Source organism: Bos taurus, chromosome X (assembly GCF_002263795.3).
Source record: "Bos taurus isolate L1 Dominette 01449 registration number 42190680 breed Hereford chromosome X, ARS-UCD2.0, whole genome shotgun sequence".
NCBI lineage: Eukaryota > Metazoa > Chordata > Mammalia > Artiodactyla > Bovidae > Bos > Bos taurus.
The window spans coordinates 79,557,663-79,579,608 of NC_037357.1; the positions used below are offsets into that span (position 1 = coordinate 79,557,663).

At 39.4% G+C, this 21,946-nt stretch overlaps 1 protein-coding gene across 5 annotated transcripts in view; it reads left to right on the forward strand.

Moving 5' to 3' along the window:
- SNX12 (sorting nexin 12) overlaps positions 1–21,946 on the forward strand; it is a 63,064-nt gene that overhangs the window by 1,820 nt on the left and 39,298 nt on the right. For 2 of the 5 annotated variants that reach the window (XM_015461651.3, XM_005228013.5), the window contains exons 2-4: positions 3,255–3,350; positions 4,630–4,754; positions 5,165–5,255. In XM_015461651.3, the coding sequence (XP_015317137.1) occupies positions 3,255–3,350; positions 4,630–4,754; positions 5,165–5,255 (312 nt within the window). Of the gene's footprint in view, positions 1–3,254; positions 3,351–4,629; positions 4,755–5,164; positions 7,022–8,374; positions 9,179–12,096; positions 20,833–21,946 lie in introns of those variants that run through there. The other 3 variants (XM_005228014.5, XM_010821847.4, NM_001103257.1) reach the window with 3 other exon arrangements.

Consider the following 21,946-nt stretch of genomic DNA (forward strand, 5'->3'; position numbering starts at 1 on the left):
ATTACCTAAAGAGGCCTGGGCATAACTTGTTCAGTGTAAGAACTCTCTGCTGTGGGGTTTTGGAGACGTTGTCTTGATGTATTACCCAAGAGCTGTAGGGATTATGAATGGAATTGTTCGCTACTCTTCTTCTAATAACAAGAACTGTTCATCTAGTGCCTGTCGTGTGTCAGGCACTGAACTAGGATTTAATTTATAAATCCTTACAAAAACAGCATTTTACAGATAGGAAACTAAGGAGGAATGCAATATAAGTAATTTGCTCAAGTACACATAGCTAATAAGTGGCAGTGTTGGGATTTGAACCCAGATCTGTCTGACTCCAAAGCCCATCATACTCTTTCCACTACATTGTAGTGTCTTTGGCAGTGCTTAGTTGCAAAACTTTAGTTTGCAGGGTTTTTTTTACCCACTAAGCTTTTCATCAGGCCTTTCCACAATTACTAATTGTATGGTAATGATAGGATTGATGGCAGTTCCTAATTCTGTGGGTTTGAGTTAATTTGTATTTTTGTTAATTTGTATGGCTATATAGACTTAATATTTTGTTGAGCTCTGAGGGGAAATTGATGAAATCATTTGGTTTTAAATTGCTAATTTAAGTGACTGATCATGGTAGGTATTATAGGGAGTATGAGGCTCAGAGAGTGGGCTTTGAGAGTTGGGCGTTGTGTATGGTAGAAGCAGATGGCACTGACTTTTTTCATTTGTATAATAATAGCTCAGGGAAGGAATATCTATCCCCCTCACCCCCGCAAGAAATGAGTCTGGAGAGTTGTTCTGGTGACTTCACATGATATGTATGGGACTTTTCAAATGTCAGTTATCCTTTGGACTTGAACTTTGCTTCTTTCTTTCCTTTCCCTTGATTTTGTTTTGATCAGAGCCAAAGGACTGTGTATCCTGTACTACACAATCCTGTCTCTCTCATACAGTTTGTAGGTTGGACCTGAGAGAGTATCCTAGTACATAGTAGCCCCTTCCTTAGATGGCTAGGTGCTGAGACGAAGGGCCATTACTGTCACCATCCTGTGGGGGTAGGGAAGAATAGCATTTTTGTAAGTCAAAGGAGGAAGTCCACAAAATGACAGTGGGTGGTTTTACTGTGTCTTGGAAGAATCTACTCAACACTTTTTTCCTTACGTCTTTCTGTTGGCCTACTAGTTAAGGTTCTACTGTTTGGGGATCACAGTATTTGTAATGAACTCTGGTGGAAACCTAGAATCTCAAGATACTGAATGGCTTTTTTTCTTGAATGATTGTTTTTATTCCCAGCTTTATTGAGATATAATTGACAGATAGCGTTGTGTGTTGTTGTTCAGTTGCTCAGTCATGTCTGACTCTCTGCGACCCCATGGACTACAGCATGCCAGGCTTCCCTGTCCTTCACCATCTCCCGGATTTTGCTCAAATTCTGTCCATTGAGTCAGTGATAACATTGTGTAGGTTTAAAGTATAGACTGTGATGGTTTGATACATGTACATATTTGCGTGCAGGATTCTGAGAATGTTCTCTATAATGGCTTGTTTTGAATAGTTAATACATGCACATGGTACAAAATCAAAAGGTACAAAAATGATATACTATATATATTGAAAAAAATCTGTGGACCCATGTGATTTAAAACTATGTTGTTCAAGGGTCAGCTGTACTGTAACAATGAGGTCTCCCTCTCCTGCCTTCTGGAGGTTCCTCTTTCTGAAGAAACTACTGCTTCCATTAATAAGATACTGCTTTACATATTTCTCATTCCACTTCAATCCACTGCCATTCCTGGGATCATGATCCTGAGTAGAGTTGTAACTAATGTAAGTTGGCCAGTTATTTGGCTTTATTGTTTGATGCTATATACCTAGATCCTGAAAAGTCAGTATCCAGACAAGGACTACAGAACATAACATAGCAAGGAATGTGTGAAGCTCCAGCATGGTGCCAATGCCCTTTTCCTGCTCTGAGTTAGTTGTGGAGAAAGTAGAAAAACTAGCTCCTTTTATTTCCATCTACTGATTTGAATTGACTGGTAGGAAGTAGTCGGTATTAATACATTTGTTTGGCTATTTCTGTTTAGAACCTATAGATAGGAGTGAGGATCAGGGCTTTTTGTTTGTTGGAGGTTCATGTTGCCAATGGAGCTTTGGGGAAATTCTCAGTGATTAAAATGTGGGAATCAGCTGATGTATATCAGGGAGCAAACTATGGAAAACCAACTTAATGTAATTGCTATTTCTGCTGCACTTTCTGGATAAGGGGAGGGTAAACAGATACATAGTTCACTGTTAATCAATTGAGTGTTTATTGAGTAACTTGCATAATCTGCATTTAGGGAGATGCAGCAGTAGTCATGGCTCCTGATTTCAATGAAATTATAATTTACTTTGGTAACAAGGCTAACATAATGCATAAAACAGTAGTGTGTCAGGCAATACCAAAGTCTTATGTGTCCTAAGAGTTCAGAGGAGGAGACCAATAAATTAAGCCAGTGTTGTCAGGACAGATTTCCTGGATGAAGTTGGACTTGAGCTGGGACTTTTAGAATGGAAAGGATTTGGACAGGAAAAGCAAAGGAAAGCATACTTTGAAGGTGCTTATCTCTTGTTTTTTTACAGGGACCGTAAATTCACTTTTCAATTGAAAATGTAATACATGCACATGATAAACTCAAGTTGTATAGTGAAAAATGTGACGTACCCATTCCAGTTGTCTAGTTTTATTCTCCAAAGTCAGTCACTATTATCAGTGTCTTTTCATAAATGTTTTAATTCATAAATATAAATAGATACACATATACATACCCCTTTTAAAAACACAGACTATATACTGTTCTGTGCCTTGATTTTAATGCTTAATATCTTTCCGTATTGGGACATATATATCTTTCTCATTCTTTTCATAGTTGTATTCCACTCTGCAAGTGTACCATAATTTATTTAACCAATTATCTATCTATAGACATTTATTATTATTACAAATGAGAAAATTCAGTGAAAACCCTTGTATACACATATTTATGTATAACTTCAAGTCTATTTGTGGGATAAATTCTAAGCAGCATGGGACTTCTGATCACTACCTCTGACAAGGCTGGATGTGGTGAGGATTGGTATTCACCCAGTGGTGTTTCAAAAGGGTTATAGGAGCATGGTCCTTAGGAGCTGTTTCTTTTCTTAAGATGTGTTCAAGTGGTTGTGACAGGTAGGCATCACAGGCTGAGTGTTATTTACCATCTCTCTTCTCTCATTCTTTCTCCTTGTAGACAAACCTACCTATCTTCAAACTAAAGGAGTCCTGTGTACGACGGCGCTACAGTGACTTTGAATGGCTAAAAAATGAGCTGGAGCGAGATAGTAAGGTATGGCCCTGTTCCCTGTGTGACCCTTGAGAGAGGAGATCTCCATAGGTTTATAAAATCTTGAAGGCAATAGGGAGGGTGAACATACTATATCTACCAAATCCCAATATGTTGGATCTGAGTGATACCCTTTGAGACCTGAAAGTGGGAAGTTCAGGAGAAATTGTAAAGAAAAATTATTACTTGACTCAGCGGATAGAAAAATCATGCAACTTAATTCCTATAGGTGCTAAAAATGGAAAGTTGAGCTAAATTCTTGGATGGTAGTGGACTGTTAAAGAAAGTGAAGAATATTTGAAGTTTATTTCCTTTCTTTTGAGATGGTAAACCTGTCCTACAGAAACAGAGTTGGATTAATTTTTGACCTGAGCCATCCTGTTCTTTTTTTTAAATTAATTTATTTATTTTAATTGGAGGCTAATTAGTGTACAATATTGTGGTGGTTTTTGCCATACAATGACATGAATCAGCTGCAGGTGTATATGTGTCCCCCATCCCAAACCCCCCTCCCACCGCCCTCCCCATCCCATCCCTTTGGGTTGTCCAAGTGCACCAGCTTTGAGTGCCCTATTTCATGCATCGAAGTTGGACTGGTCATCTATTTCACATATGGTAGTATACATGTTTCAATGCTGTTCTCTCAAATCAGAGTCCCACAGAGTCCAAAAGTCTGTTCTTTATATCTGTGTCTGTTTTATTGTCTCGCATATAGGGTCTTTGTTACCATCTTTCTAAATTCCATATATATGCATTAATATACTATATTGGTGTTTTTCTTTGTGACTTATTTCACTCTGGAAAATAGGCTCCAGTTTCATTCACCTCATTAGAGCTGATTCAAATGTGTTCTTTTTAATAGCTGACTAATATTCCATTGTGTATATGTACCATGACTTTCTTATCCATTCGTCTGCCGATGGACATCTAGGCTGCTTCCATGTCCTAGCTATTGTAAACAGCACTGTGATGAACATTGGGATACACGTGTCTCTTTCAATTGTGGTTTCCTTGGTATGTATGCCCAGCAGTGGGATTGCTGGGTCATATGGCAGTTCTATTTCCAGTTTTTTAAGGAATCTCCACACTGTTCTCCATAGTGTCTGTACTAGTTTGCATTCCCACCAACAGTATAAGAGGGTTCCCTTTTCTCCACACCCCTGACTGTTCTTATGATCTCAGTTCTTGCAAATTGCTGAACTATGGCATAGGATGGACCCTATTCCTAATAGGAAATTAAATGTACAATGCATTACCACGGATATTTTGCATCTGCCTACAGATTGTAGTACCTCCACTCCCTGGGAAAGCCTTGAAGCGGCAGCTCCCTTTCCGAGGAGACGAAGGGATCTTTGAGGAGTCCTTTATTGAAGAAAGGAGGCAGGGCCTGGAACAGTTTATTAACAAGTAAGCCAAGTTCCTGGGGGTTCCTTTTGCCACTTTTGCCATCTTAGTCTTTCTGTATGTTTCATCTCTCTGCTCTTTTGCAATGGGTAATATGATGTGGTGCTGATTGTGTGCTGGGGTCACTGGACAGTAAAACTCCATTCCTTTGAACAGAATTCTGGTCCTGTACCCCAGGGCCTGAGGAAGCATTGCATGTTGGATGTGTCCAGGAATTTGCCCCTACCTTACCTCTCTGTCCCCTTCCTCTCTGCAGTATTATGGTTGAAATGGTGCCCTGTTGCTGTCCTTTACTTGCTTGACCCTCAGGGCTGACTTTGCCCTTCTTCCCCTGTCCACATCCACAGCCCTGCCCCTCTGTGAATTCTCTCTGGTCCCCAAAACTACTGATAACCATCTTGGTCTCTTTATAGAATTGCTGGGCACCCACTGGCTCAGAATGAACGCTGCCTACACATGTTCCTGCAGGAGGAGGCAATTGACAGGAACTACGTCCCTGGGAAGGTGCGCCAGTAGGAGCCCCTCTCACCACTTGCCCTCTACTTTCCTGCTGAAATGACATTGGTTTTTACACTAAGCCTCTCTTTCTCTCTGATCTGAAGTTGTCTGTCCATCCCCTGGCCTGATAGACTGTCTGGCATTGTGTTCCTTGGTACCTGACTATACCATGGGCACTCTACTAGGATCCTCTTCTCTGAGGAGAGGTGGGAAACCACAGGCAGATGCCCTTTGCTTGGGATTGGGGGGGTGGGTGGGGGTATTGGACTGGAAGGCAATTTCTTGGGCATTTACCCATACCAGAAGGCCAACCTTGGGGGCGTGGGTCTTGTGTTGGTGGGGCACTTGGATACATACTGATGCTGCAAGTCCAGGGGATTTTTCTTACTCTTAGGTTTAACCAGGAACGCTGAGCAGGGAAAGACCCTGCCTTTCCTACCTGCATGAACTTTTTTCTTTGGGGAAGGTGGCAGAGACCCCAAAGCTCTCATTTTCTCTAGGCCTTTTCCCAGTTTTCTCAAGAGTTTCTTTTGTTATACTTTCTCTCTCCCTTGTTGCTTTTCATGGCAGTAATTCTAGGGTCTAAGCAGTCTGTTTATGGAGCAAGGTGTGTGGGTTTTTTGGGCCCATCATCATGGCTGCTTCAGAGTCAGAAGAAAGCCATAGGACAGTCAGGGAGATCCTGTTGCCTAGCCCCTCCTTTGTGGCTCCCCACTCTGACTACCTGTTTCTTGCTCACCAGCAGGTGAGTCAGTATGGGCTGGGCCAGCAGTTCCTCTCCCCAAGCCCTCGCTACTTTTATGGGTTAGCTTTGCAGGTTTGGTGGCTTGAGGGCTGGGGGAAACTCACCACTGCCAGGTAACTCCCTGAAGGGTGGGAGTAGATCATTTTCTAGGTACCTCCCAGTGGTAGGGAAGGACATCACCACTCTCTTCCTTCCATTCTCCCTCCCCACCATCCTATTTAGTGCTGCCACAAGGTAGAAACACATGAACAAACCACACAGTCTGACTTCTCCTAAGCACTTTGAGCTGTTGAATGGGGCTTAGGGGCAAGAGTTGTCACTGCCCTCCCCAGCTTGGTCACAGGGTTATTGAACTGCCTGCACTTGTTTCCCATGGAACCCCAGCATTCTCCCCAGAAGCTGAGCTAGGGTTAGCAGCTGGGTATAGATTTCCTAAATCTTAGAGTCTGAAGCAGCTTCTTGAGGCTGGCAGCTGTCCTAGGCTTCTATCTGAGAGGTGGTGGTTTGCTTGCTGGAGCCCAATGTCTATCCCAAGTGGTGGGATGGGAGCAGGTTAACTCTGGTGTCAGGTCAAAAGTGGGGGCTCTTTGCTTAGACTTCCTGTCATGGAAGGGTTGGAGTTCTTTATATAGGGTCTTGGGGAAAAGGATTACTGATTCTGACAAGACCCTGAACAGAGAGGTTAAGGATTGGATTTTAACATGGGGTTTAAGTCCATCTATATGTTGAAGTTCCCTGAGACAGACCAGCTCTCCGGCTACCGGGCCTGAGCAGCCCCTAGAGAGACGCTCTGCTCCCTTTCCCACCTTTCCAGTGTTGGTGTTGTTGCTGCCTTTTTCATCTGTATCCTCTGTTACTATTTGTTTTTAAAGATTCCTTCTTTCATTGTGCACAAGTGCTGAAAGCCTGAGGTCCCATTTCTGCTGTGTATATATCCTGACTCGGGGCTTTCATTCAGCAAAATGTTCATTCTTCTGTCAGACAATGTCATATTCAACTCTGTTCATATTAAACCACTGTGAAGCAAGCCTCTGTTTTCCTGTTTAAGTTGTAAATTTAGTACTTTTTAGTTTCTAGAATATTCTGGGTATTGTGCAGAATTATATTAACACGGTCAATGTCCTAAAGTGATAAGTAATTTTTACATTTAAATTTTTAAAAAGCAGAATCCAAGCTACCTGTAGTAGTATTTACCTGTCCTTTTTGCAGCTTCCAATTGACTTTGTCACAGAGGTAATGCATCTGCTTGGAGGAAGTAGCCATAGGGCTCAGTAACTGTGGTTTGGGTCAGATTTAGCAAATTTGGTTTTTAAGCTTGTAGGTTTGTGCTAATTTGGGCAAAGCATATTTATAGTATGTGTGTGTATATGCAAATGCTATATGTGTACATAAACGTGTGCATATGCTCATCCTCCAATACACCCACACATGCCCTACAAACACTTTTTTTCATAGGCTTTTTACCTCAGTTGAGATGTTTTGCTTTCAAATAAATTTTATGTAGGCAGAAAGGTGAGTGAACTCTGAGAATTTTTGATGGATAGATAGTTTCACTTGACCAATGGGTTCTCAAATGGCTTCATGCACAAAGTGGGTTTTGGGAAAGGTTTGGAATGAGAGGTTAGTTAGGAATCTTGGCATTTGGGAAGTCAAAGCTACTTTTAATCATGTAGTTGAGCATGCAAAGAAGGTATAGAAAGTGATGTCATTAAAACATAATGAATTAAGAGGACTTAACAGTGATATTTGAGTCCAGGTAGAAAAGTGGGGACTGAATTGAAGAAGTTAAAGAGATTTGGGAATCAGATGCCTAAAGATATCTGAGGGAATAGGGAAGAACAGCTGTTTCTATGAGATGAGAAAAAGGAAGAGTAATAAGAGAAGTGTAGCCTTCATAGGCAGCAGTGTTGGAGAATGAATATAGAATAACCTGAAAAAGCAGCTATAAAAATATTAACAAAATTTTGACAGATAACGATATAAGTACTAATCAATAGCTGCCTGTGTGCCCAGCCTTATGCTAAAAGTTGGGCTGTGATGGGGTGGGTGCTCAAGGTACAAATAAAATGATTACATTCTCTTTCTTCATAGACTTTATACTTTTTATACTTTAGATCAGGAGATATCTCAGTAAGACAAAAAATGCTAGAGACAAATTAAGAGGTCCAGATATATCTAGTTAGTTGTCCTAACTTTTTTCCTTTTTAATGTCAGTCAGGTAAATTATTTCTTTGGATTCAAATGTAACTGGGTTCTGAAAGAACCCGAAATCCAAGCCCATGAACAATGAGAAGGAGAAGCATACTTTTTATAAGAAATTCAAGTTTATGCATGCATCTAGGTATTTACTACTAATTAATCCTCTTTTTCCATAGCACAGAAGCAACTCAACTTTTCACTGGAAGCTGGGCGACAGAGGCTAACAAAAATTTTTGAATACAGTAGCTATACCCAAGGGAAGTCTAAGTCTTCACATTCCAAAGATGGCTTAGCTACCCTTTGACCCTTTCTTTGAGATGAGTTGAGCTAGTATAGGGTGGGAGAGATGAACAGCATTCAGGCTTCTTTGGAGTTTTTGTTTGATGAGGTGTCCTAGGTAAGGCATTTCCATCTTCAAATACATGCTGTAATAATTTAAGTAAAATTACTCTTTTGCTTTGGAAATGCAGACTAACTGCTGACTGAAATAGATATTTCTTCCTACCTTTGAGGATTGTTGAGTCATCTCTGGTCTTCTCAGACACAATAACAGTTCTAAGTTTTCCTCACTTCACTCATTTTTAACCCTTTTATCTTTATTATTCTGAAGTCTCTCCAAGGTCCTCATATGTCCCCAAGTCATAGAGTCTAAAACTGGATACCACTTTAATTATAGCCTGAAGTTTAGGTGGTTGTTAGTCCATCTATATATCGCAGTATTCAAGTTTACTTTAAAAATACAAACACTTTGTGACTAATTTAGCTTGTGGTTCTCTGCCACTCCCTTCCCGACCACCCACCACCCCTCATTCTTCTTATCTTTTTTATGTTATACAAAAGAATTGTTCCCTATTTTACTTTTATTTTCTCTCTCCGTCCTGTCTATCTGTCTATCTACCCTTCTGAGAACAGAAAAGTCATTCCTTAGAAAAGAGACAAACGGGTAATCATTAACAATATACAGAATAAAGGAGTTTTAAAATCACAGCAGGCTTCTTTTAAATATGTACTTCTGTGGTGGTTTTAAGTGTTTGTATATAGATAAACAACTACTTAATATAGAGAAACTGAAGGTAAAGGATTAAGAGGCACTGCCAATAGAAGAACAATCAAATTGGATAAAATGGTAGTTCTTAAGTGAATAGTAAAATACAGTTAGATTCACAGAAATTTATGCATTACTTTTCAAGAAAATATTTTTTTAATGTTATTTCTTATCCATTAATTTCTTTTGTCCAAATACAGTCAACTTTGATAATCTGTGCTAGTGGAGGGATATTATTAAATATTTTGTTATGCATTTTTGTCCTAAACTTTAAATACAGAAATGTCTAATGTTCATAAGACTTTAAAATATTCCCTAATATGTCATCAGAAAAGACACAGGAAGATCTGAAAAGTAGAAAGAGTACTAAACCTAAAGAGAAGCCTGGGTTCAGAGCTGGCTATGCTATTAGTTGGCCATAGCTCCTTAAGCAAATTGCATCACCACTCTGGGCCTGTTTTCTCAGCTATAAAGTGAGGGGGTTTAACTAAATGATATATGAGTTATCTTAAATCTCTAATGTTTATGGTTTTCAACCCTTGTTTCTCAAGGAGTTGAGAAACCCTGGAGGTGATGCTATCAAAAAAGGTAAAAGCACAATTTTCCCTCTGTGATGAGGTTTGCTATGGTGCAGTTAGGTTTTCTCTCCCAGAAATGAATGACTCTTCAGTTACCCTGATTAGATTTTCTTTGCACATATTCTGTTGTGTCATGAGTACCCATTGAATCTCAGTGGTGATTTGATGATAATTTTTTCATAGGCCTTCTAGCCAAAATTTTTATTATTTAAGAAAAAATTTTTTTTTTTGCCAAGTGACATGAGGGATCTTAGTTCCCTGACCAGGGATCAAACTGCATCCCTTGCAGTAGAAGGGTGGAACCTTAACCACTGGACCACCAGGAAGACCCTAGCCAAAATTTTTAAATAAAATAATCACCTCATAACTATATGTAGTTATTCTTATTTAAAATATATAAATTATAGCTTTGATTTGATTACAAAAGTGCCAATTTTGTTAAAATGTTTTATTGTGATGAAAGTTCAAAAGTAATTAATGCTAGTTGAAAAAATTCAAACAAAACATAAATATGTAAAAAGTGAGATTTCTCCTTATTCCCTAACCCTATTTCCATTCCTCAGGAATAACCTAATTTGGTATGGGTCTTCCTAGGCATTTTTCTATGCACAAATGCATGTATATGAATACATACGTATATTCATACACACGTAAACATCATTGAATACTCACATACTTGTATATAGTTTTAAAAACAAAATGGGATATTTTATGAAGTATTTTGGAACTTTATTTTGTAATATTGTGTGAACTTCCTCTCATTAGTACATGGAAATTTACCTCATTTTTTTAAAATGGTGACATAACATTTTACAGTGTAGTTGTATCAACATTTAATGATTCACTTATTGGTGGAAATCATCTACTATTATAAGTAATGCTGCATATAACCTTGTGTGTTTTAAGTGTTTCTGTAGGATAGATTTTGAGAGAAGGAATCCCTGGGTGAAAGGACGTGTGCATTTTACATTTTGTTAGGTACTACTAAGCTACTTTCTTAAAGAGTGCAGTTTAGTTTCCCACTTACAGAAAATGAGAATTTCTGTAACTTTACAAAAGTGGAGAAATCCTGTTTCCCTCCAAAACATTTCTTTGCCAAAAGTGGAAAAATATTAAACAATTCATAATTACCCATACTATTTGGTGAAAGTGGTGTTTTCTTAGTTTTAATTTGCATTTCCTGGCACATTTATTTGTAATGATACCACTGTCAGGTTTTTAAAATTTTCCCCATACTTTTCATTTTAGTTGTTCTATAAGCAGTTATCGCTGCTAATTGAGCATCCCTATACTTCTTATTATAGAAAAACCCATATCAATTAAAGGTTCAGGATGTTCCTAGCCTTCTTCCCACCTCAATTTGGAAGAAAATGAAACTACTAGCCTAGTGGCAAAGCAACATATCTGAGGCGCTCTCATGACGGCCAATATTTTTCTCAGGTTGGCACTACTTGAGGCCAGTCCCAGAACAGGACTGATAGCTCAACCACAGGCTCATCTGACCTCAGGGCTAATCTCCTTAGAAACTCAGGGAAATATCACTTTGCCTTTTGGACCAGGACCCCTCCAGCTTGGATCTCCTTTTCGGTTATTTAGATTACAGGTAGGGACGGGACAAGGGCAGTGACGTAGATAGAGTTGGGGACTGAAATAAGAAGCCGACTCGCCAGGCCTCCGCTTTTCTGGTTGGCTATCCACACGTCAGAAATGAGCAAACTTAATTGGTCCTATGCAACGGGAAGCACATGCTCTCCTCTGATTGGCTTCTTAATCGAGGGGGTGGGCCATAGGGATTCCAGCTGGTTGGCTGGGATGGAAGACCAATGGGGACCCTGTGGCACTGGTTTCGAAAGCATAACCTGCCTCAGGGCACCTAGAAGAGTCGGCGGGATACCTCGGAGCTCGTTTGGCTTGTTCGGTAACTTCCTGCATCCCGCAACCTAGCTACCTCTAACCACCCCCCAACCCCGTCACCCCAGGTCCACGCTTTGGCGTCTCACTGTGTCTCCGGATGTGCCGCCGCGAAACTGCCTGTAGTCTCCTTGCCTAGCACTTAGAGGGGCCGTGCCTTAACCTGCAGGGCTCCTTCCACCACCGCTGGTCCCGAGCTCTTCCTCTGATGCGGCCAGGGGAGTGAGGGTCGGGGACCTGGACGGGGGCCACAGAGAGAGGTGAAGCCGGAAGCGGGAGAGGCTGGGCTCTGCGGCTGTGAAGGCCTCCTTTGAATTAAATACCAAGAAGGAAGCAGGGGGTGCCTGACTCAGAAATTTCTCCATCTAGGTGTTCAAAACTGTTTGAGCCAACCATCCCCTCCGTCGCCTGATTTCACCGCTCGCTTTTCCTAGACTCATCAGCTCCAGACCGACTGCAGCAAATACATCGGCCATCTCAGCCTGGATTAGAGCCAGTGCCCTTTCTTTCTCAGTCAGTGGACCTGACCTCGTTGCTTTATTCCTTTACCCCAATTATTTTTAATTACACTAGAACAGTCTCCTTGGTGTGTGGGGGGGAAGCCCTCAAAACATTACACAAAAATGGTGCTAAAGTACACGTTGGCCATTACCCACAACCCTAGTCCTCTTAGCCTTCCCAAAGGTAGCCACTATCAACTGTTTTGTATATCCTTGTAGTTTTCCAACTCTTTTTAAAAGACAATGTGTTGTTGTCTATTTGTACAAAAAGTATACCATACTGTACATATCCTGAAAGTTTTTCATTCAATGTTTTTGAAACATTTCAATTTCACTAATATCAAGATTTACTTCATTAAAAAAAATGCCATAGAATTGGAGAAGGAAATGGCAATCTACTCCGGTATTTTTTGCTTGGAAAATTCCATGGACAGAGGAGCTTGGTGGGCTGCAGTCCATGGGGTTGCAAAGAGTTGGACAGGACTGAGCAACTGACCATACACAAACATGCCATAGAACAGCTATTAAATGGTTTATTTAACCATTCCTTATTGATATGGTTTTTACAAGGAGCCCTGCTATGAACATTTCCTGACTTGACATTTTTCTCAGAGTTTCTCTAGGAAAGTGGTTTTCAAACTTTTTAATGTCAGGACTCTCTACACTTCTAAGAGAATTTGTTTATGTGGGTTTATATCTATCACTATTCAATGTATTAGAAATTACAAAGTGATAATTTTAAAATAGTCATTAAAAATAACAGCAATAAACTACATGTTAAATGATATTTGTATATGAAAAATTACTTTTGCAAAGCCAAAAAAGAAGAGTAAAATTGTGCTACATTTTTTGCAAGTCTCTTAAATAGGATTAATAGGAAACATATGGATTCTAATATCTGCTTCTGTATTTGATCTACTATGATGTTTTGGTTGAAGTATATCACACAGGTGTAATTAGAAAAATGAGCAGTATTTTAATAGCCTTTTCAAATAATTGTGTATATTGTTTAATATTACATCAATCCTTAACAAGTGGTAGTTTCTTAAATAGAAGATTACTTTTAATGTGGATTTTGAAACTGTATTAGTAAATGTTTCATATTTTGTTACATTAAAACCCATGTCTACCTTGTACTTTAATAGATCTTTTACTGGTGCATGATTTTATAACATGTATTGGCAGTTTGGAAAGTGTTGTTTTCACTGTTACACAGATCTTTCAAATGTTGACACAGTTCATTATACAGAGCCAAAAAAGTCACATTCATTAATATCACCACTGCTCTCATCAGAAGTCTTTAAGTATTGAAAAGCTGCCAAACCTATCTATGGTGGAGGTGTAAGTTTTCAAAAATTCTACTTTTTGCTCGAAAGCTCAGATTCTGTCAGTTTTTCTTGAAGCAACAGGCTCATTTTGTCCATTTCGAGAAAACGCCTGCCAAGAACCCAAGTCTGAATATCCATGATTTATCTGTCAGTTGTTATTTCAAGAAAAATGGTGTTTCATTTAAAAAGTGACTAGTTCAGCTCACAACTCAGTTTCACAAGTGCTCTTCCTTGGCACAACCCAACTTGAGTATGCAACAGAAATACTTTATCTGTACTTTCTGTTTTGTTATACAAAATATTAAACCATGTACTCAACAATGGAGATGTAATAACTTTTACTGCTTCATCAAGGACATTCTTAAGTGTGTGGTGGTTAAAAAATAGTGACTGCTAGTACAGCTTGGTCCCACTGCCTTTTATCCACCTTTGCTTTTTCTTTTTCTCCCACATTTGCTTTTGCACCATCAGTGCAAATGTCAGCACAGTAAAAAAGGCAAACACATCTTAATACTTTATTTATTTATAGCTGCACTGGGTCTTCATTGCTGTGCACAAACTTTCTCTAGTTGCAGCTAGCAGGGGCTACTCTTGTTGCAGTGAGTGGGCGCTGCTCTCTAGTTGTGGTTCGTGGGCTTCTCATTGCAGTGACTTCTTTTGTTGTGGAGCACAGGTTTTAGAGTGCATTGGCTTCAGTAGTTGCAGCTCATGGTTAGTTGTGGCGGCACATACTTAGTTGCTTTACAGCATGTGGAATCTTCCTGGACCAGAGATCGAACCTGTGTCCCCTGCATTGGCAGGCACATTCTTAACCACTGGGCCACCAAGGAAGCTGTTTTGAATCTCACAGACCCTCAAATGATCTTGGGGGTTTCTAGAGATCTGTGGACCACCTTTTGAGAACATCTGAACACATACTCTAGGAGATGTACCTAGGAGTGGTATCATAAACTATATGCATTTATAATCTTAGTAGATAGATATTTTCATACTTTGGCCACCTGATGCGAAGAGCTGACTCATTTGAAGAGACCCTGACGCTGGGAAAGATTGAGGGCAGGAGAAGGGGACGAGAGAGGATGAGATGGTTGGATGGCATCACCGACTCAATGGACATGGGTTTGGGTGGACTCTGGGAGTCGGACATGACTGAGCGACTGAACTGAACTGGTGTGAGCCCTTCCAGAAATTGCCATTAGCCCAACCAACCAGTGGGAACACAGCCTTACTCATCAGCAGACAAGTGGCTTAAAATCTGTGTCATGTCTGCATCCTCTCAGGGTGGAACTGCTATGTGCCATCTTGCCTGTCTCTGACTAGCCTGCTTTCCACACTGGGGCTGTTGGCCTTGGGGCCAGTGGAGGGCGTAACCAGGTCCTTTTATCCTCTGTGTTTCATTAGGCATTCATCTGGCCAACCAGGGGATCCTCTTCATCCGGGCTCTGGAACAAGTGGTTGCCACAACCTGGAGTGGCAGACTAAGGGGTACATTTGCTGTCTTAGCAGCCTCTGAGCCTCCTTCCCAGAGCTCCCCACAGGCCTGTGTGTTTCCCCTAGGGCTTGTCCCTTTCCCCAGGCTGCCCTGTCGGGGGATCAGTGGGCAGAGATAGTGGTTCAAGGTTCAAAGCTCTTTAAGGCTGAGGAGAAAGAGCTGTCAGGAAACTCTGGTCTCACTGGAGGGCTGGGGTGAGGGTGGGAGTCCCAGCGGGGGGAGAGCAGGCAGCAGCCTCAGCTAGGACTCAAGACCTCAGGAACTTGCTCCCTTTCCTCACACACCTAAGCTGCAACTCTCTGCTCCTCTCCTCCCACTGCTTTTTACTTTTTGCTATGTCCCCCATTCCCTTCCCTTTTTTTTGTTTCCCTAGAAAAGCTTGATATTTAGCTCAGGCCAAACCTTCTCAGTAGAAAGGCAGCCTTGGGCAAAAGTGGCCCGAGACCTGGAGGTGGTGGTGCTTGAGGGTTTGCTCCAGCTGGCAAGGCCTCGGCTGCTCATTGCCTCTGCTTTCCCTTGCCTGGTACGGCGGGGCACTCTGGCCCATTCAGGGGGCTCTCTTGCCCACACGAGTCACCTGCAGGCTTTAATCTTTCATTGCTGGATTTGGCGTGGGGTGTTCCTGGCTGGCTCCTCCTCACACCTCCCATCATTCAGAGTAGCTGTTGGCCCTGCAGATGTGACCCCCAGAATGGGACTGGAGGATATAGCTGAGAGGCTAAAGTTAGGGACAGTTAGCTGAGGTTCACGTTTTCTCCCCACCCCCACCCCCCCTTTTTTTTTTTTTTTTTGAGAGCCAAAGGCCAAGCTTGAATTCTGCTGCTGTATTCATGGTTATAAGCTTTCCATGCCTAGGTTCTGGGGAATTTATCTATGCATGTATATTTGTAAACATTGTTTCTTGGGTACTGGGCATGTGCCTGTCTGAGCCCCAGGCCCATCTGTCCACACCCCACCATCCACTCTGTCTCTTTCTTGGTTCCTAGAACCTAGAACTAGAGCCCATCATCAGCTGTTCTCTTCTGTAAGGAAATATAGTTTAAAAATGGCTAAAGATGACAGAGAGCAGGAGCTTGATAGATACAATCTTTTCCTTGTTTTCTTATTTGTTTCTGTTTTGGAAATGAAAGGGGGATTTAAATGGTCATTTGAATTCTCTTTTCCAAATAAAGGTTTACCTTCCCCCCCCCCCAAAAAAAATTTTTTTGATTCCAGCTTGATTTCATCTTGTGCTTCATCCAGCCTGGCATTTCGAATGATGTACTCTGCATGGAATTTAAATAAGCAGGGTGACAATATACAGCCTTGACATACTCCTTTCCCAATTTTGAACCAGTCTGTTGTTCCATGTCTGATTCTAACTGTTGCTTCTTGACCTGCATACATGTTTCTCAGAAGGCTGGTAAGGAGATCTGGTATTTCCATCTCTTTAAGAATTGTCCACAGTTTGTTGTGATCTACACAGTCAAAGACTTTAGCATAGTTAATGAAGCAGAAGTAGATGCTTTTCTGGAATTCTCTAACTTTTTCTATGATCCAACAGATGTTGGCAGTTTGATAACCTTTCCATAATAATTTCCCAATCATATCCTATCTGCCTTTGGTTGGATTATAGAGGGAATAGGAGGTAGAAGGGAGAAGCTCATAAAAGAAGCTAAGGAATGGGAAGAGACACAGGAGGAAAACTTGGAGGGTGAGGTGTCATGAAAACCAAGGGAATAGAGTATTGTTGGAAAGAAGAAAGGAAGGAGTACATTTAATACTGTATTAAATGCTGCTGAGAGACCAAAGTAAGATGAGGACTGAAAGGCATCTGTGAGATTTAGTGACCTTTGAAATGGCAATTTCTGTGGAGTGATGGGAAGCGGGAAGAACATTGAGTACATAACTCATTTAAGAATTTTCAGGGACTTGCCCAATGGTTCTGATTCCACTCCTTCACTGCAAGTGGCACGGGTTCCATCCCTGGTCAGGAAACTTAAGATCATGCATGCCACATGGTATGGCCAAAATTTTATTAAAATTAATAAAGTTTTAAAAATTATATAAAAAATAATTTTCAATTTTTTTATTTTATAAATTTTTTATTGGAGTGTAGTTGATTTACAGTATCATGTAAGTTTCAGGTATATAGCACAGCCACTCAGTTAGTACGTATATGTGTGTGTTAGTTGCTCAGTCGTGTCTGACTCTTTACGACCCCATGGATTGGGGCCCGCCAGGCTCCTCTGTCCATGGGATTTTCCAGGCAAGAATACTGAAGTGGGTTGCTATTCCCTTCTCCAGGGGATCTTTCTGACCCAGTGATTGAACCCAGGTCTCCCGCATTGCAGGCAAACTCTTTACCATGTGAGCCACTAGAGAAGACATACATATATACAAATATATTCTTTTTCAGATTCCTTTCCTTTATAGATTATTGCATAATGTTGAATATAGTTCCCTGTGCTGTATAGTAGGTCCTTGTTGGTTGTTAAAACTTATAGTTTATGTCTCCATTTTTTTTATCATTATAAGAAATTGAACACACAATATGCTGTTGTGCCATATTCTTTTAGGCCATTTCACTCATACAATTTGAAATTAATATTTAATAACTGTATGTTTTATATGGCTTGTGCATGCAGATATTCTAATTGTTGAGTTACATATATTAATTTTTTTAGTTTCTTGTTTACTTATTTCTGGCTTCATTTATCTTCTTTTACTATTTATGCACTATTGCCCTGCATTTAAATCTGAAATTAAATCAAGAAAATACAGCTACCACCATAAAATCACTGGTACCACTATGTAACGCCTGTATTGTTTTCTAATGACAAGAGAAAATTCTTTGTATATAAGAAGTGTGTATATCCATTATCAGTCACATGTGGATCCCATTTGTATATTTGAGTACTTGAAAAATACATAGAACTCGCAAGCTTTTGAGCCTGGAAATTTTATTTTAAGCTTTTATGTATAATTTATGTCTGTTTCCTCATAGTCTCATCCATTTTAAGTGTAACAGTTCTCCTGAATTTCTCAGCAAATCTTTTCCTAAGGTGAAGCTAGGATCTAACATTGTACTTCATTAGCACATGCCCTTTCTCACTTTAATATCATCAGGAGTCCCTATTATCTGAACACAGGAGGGTATACATCAGTGTCAGTCTTGAAATTTGAAATGTTTTGTTGAAATGTCAACTCTGTTTGCATAGACCTTAGCCATGCTTTTTACACCCTCAGTTTTCAGAGGAAAGAGGTAAACCATTCAGCAGTTCTGCCAACTTCTCCCTGTTGTTCTGCCAACAAGAATTCGTTGACTTATACTTTTCTTTTCAACTTACAAATCAATTTTGTTTCTCTTAAGTCACTTTCTTATTTCGCTCCTTCAATTTACTATAAATTCTTCTTTTTGACCAATATCCCCCCATAGACTTTTCCTATTAATAATATTGAAGAAAGTGGTGTCTTATGTATTTGTTTCTCTAATCTGATAGTTTTTGATACTCTTTTTTTTTTATAACTTGATGAACAGTACTACTTTGCCATCGTTATTTATGAGTAGTAGTAAATATGTAAATGTTATTTTAAAAAATTCTTTTAGGAATATTATGAGTCCAAAAGCTTCCCAAGCACTTCCTGTTTCCCTTCCCACATTGTACATGCACATAAATAAAGCTAGGAGATATTTGATGTATTGAGAAAACATTTATGGTTGTTATAAAATGAACTTGGCATCATGCATTTTCCTTCATCCTGCCAGTTAAAAGTCCTCTTTAAAACTCTTTTTTAATCAGGAAATTGTGGAAAAGTATCAGTTCAGTTCAGTCCCTCAGTCATGTCCGACTCTTTGTGATCCCATGGACTGCAGCATGCCAGGCCTCCCTGTCCATCATCAACTTCTGGAGCTTGATCAAACTTGTGTCCATCGAGTCAGTGATGCCATCTAATCATCTTATCCCCTGTCGTCCCCTTTTCCTGCCTTCAGTCTTTCTCAGCATCAGGGTCTTTTCCAATGAGTCAGTTCTTCACATCAAGTGGCCAAAGTATTGGAGCTTAAGCTTCAGCATCAGTCCTCCCAATGAATATTCAGGACTGATTTCCTTTAGGATTGACTGGTTTGATCTCCTTGCAGTCCAAGGGACTCCCAAGAGTTTTCTCCAACACTGCAGTTCAAAAGCATCATTTTTTCATTGCTCAGCTTTCTTTATGGTCCAACTCTCACATCCATTTATGACTACTGGAAAAACCATAGCTTTGACTGGACGGACCTTTGCTGGCAAAGTGATGTCTCTGCTTTTTAATATGCTATCTAGGTTGGTCATAGCTTTTCTTCCAAGGAGCAAGCATCTTTTAATTTCATGGCTGCAGTCACCATCTGCAGTGATTTTGGAGCCCAAGAAAATAAAGTCTCTTACTGTTTCCATTGTTTCCCCATCTATTTGCCTTGAAGTAATGGAACTGGATGCCATGATCTTAGTTTTTGTGAATGTTGAGTTTTAAGCCAACTTTTTCACTCTCCTCTTTCACTTTCATCAAGAGGCTCTTTAGTTCTTTGCTTTCTGCCATAAGGGTGGTGTCATCCGAATATCTGAGGTTGTTGATATTTCTCCCGGCAATCTTGATTCCAGCTTGTGCTTCATCCAGCCTAGCATTTCTCATGATGTACTCTGCATAGAAGTTAAATAAGCAGGGTGACAATATATAGCCTTAACGTACTCCTTTCCCAATTTGGAACCAGTCCATTGTTCCTTGTCTGGTTCTAACTGTTGCTTCTTGACCTGATACAGGTTTCTCAGGAGGCAGGTAAGATGGTCTGGTATTCTCATCCCTTGAAGAATTTTCTACAGTTTCTTGTGATCCACATAGTCAAAGACTTTGGCATAGTCAATAAAGCAGAAGTAGATGTATTTCTGGAACTCTCTTGCTTTTTTGATGAGCCAACGGATGTTGGCAATTTGATCTCTGGTTCCTCTGCCTTTTCTAAATCCAGCTTGAACATCTGGAAGTTTACAGTTCACATACTTTTGAAGCTTTGATTCTTCAAGTAATTCATGAATATATTTTTGTTGTTTGAGTCAAACATTAAAGATAGTTTTTTTCAGCCTCTCCAATGTAGGTCCTTGTCCCAGAGGAAACTGGTGTTACCAATTTGGTGTTTGTCCTTCCAGATCATCTTCTGTGTATTTAAAAATACAAATATATATATTTTGTTTATTTTTCCCTGTATAAGTGATATACTCTACATTGTTCCACAGCTTGCTTTTTTATTTGGCAATATACCTAAGAGAGTGAGGTTAAATCAGTGTTTCTTACATAAGACATGCTGTATCATATTCTATAGTATGCATATACCATTTCCTACTTCCCTTTTTTAACTGTGATAAAATAAGCATAACATAAAATTTACCATTTAACAATTATTTTCATTTTTTGAATTGAAATATAATTGATGTATAATATTACATAAATTACAAGTGTTAGATATTGGTCCTTTGCCACATATAGTTTGAGGATCACTGAGAGAGAATTTCTAGTTTTTGGTTTTTTCCTATTAACTCTTTTTAAAAACTTTTACTATGAAAAATTTTTAATTGTTTTCTTATTATGAAAGTATAACATTATTGTAGAAAATGAGAAAATACAAATAAGAAATCATAGCAATACAATTAACCTGTCATTATGTGGATGTCAGTCTTTTCTAAGCAATGTCTAAAATTTATCTCATGTTCTCCTATTGATATACACTGGAATTTTTTGTTATTATAAATAATACTGTAATAAATACCTGGTATGTTGATTTTTTTTTCGTTTCTGATTATTTTTTTAGAACTAGTTCCTAGAACTGCTATTGGTTCAAAGCATATTGCATTTTTAAAAAACATATTATATTTTTAAGGCTTAAAATATTTTTATTGAAATATAGTTGATCTATAATATTATGTTAGTTTCAAGTATACAGCAAAATGATTCAGTTATATATACATATGTGTGTGTGTGTGTATATATGTTCTTTTTTAGATTCTTTTCCATTATAGGTTATTACAAGATATTCAGTACAGTTCCCTGTGCTATATAGTGGGTCCTTGTTTATTTTGTATATGGTGGTGTGTATATGTTAATTCCAATTCCTAATTTATCCCCCCTCATTACCTTTTTTTTGTGGATATATGCAAGTGTTTCTATAGGATAGGTAATGAATAGAATTACTGGGTTGAAGGGTATGCACATTTTACATTTTAATAGATAGTACAGTATTGCTCACCAAAAGACTGAATATTTCCAACAACAGTGTGTGAGAGCACATATTTCCCCATACCTCTGCCAACAATTGATATCAATCAGACAGGGAATTCCCCTGGTGGTACAGTGGATAAGAATCTGCTTGCCAGTGTAGGGGACATGAATTCAATCTGTGGTCTGGGAAGATCCCACATGCTGCAGAGCCACTAAGCCCCTGCACCACAAATACTGAAGCCTGTGTGCCTAGAGCCTGTGATACCCCACAGGAGAGGCCTCTGCAATGAGAAGCCTGCACACCTCAACGAAGAATAACCTCTGCTCGTCTCAACTAGAGAAAGCCCACATGCAGCAGTGAAGGCCCAGCACAAGCAAAAAATTAAAATAATTTTTTTAAATCTGTAAGGCAAAAGGTGATGTTTTGATTTGTAGTTCTCTGCTTATTAGCCTAGTTATATATATTCCTTTCATATATTTATTATTTGCATTTCCTCTCTTCTTATTTGCTTATTATATCTTTTGCTCATGTTTCTATTGGGTTGTTTTTTCTCATTGATTTGTAGTTCTCTATTTTTTAGATATTAATTATCTGTCTTCTATGTATGTTACAAACACTTCCCCATTCTTTTGTATTTATTTTTTATCTCTTTAGAATAGAAACTTTAAATTTTGAT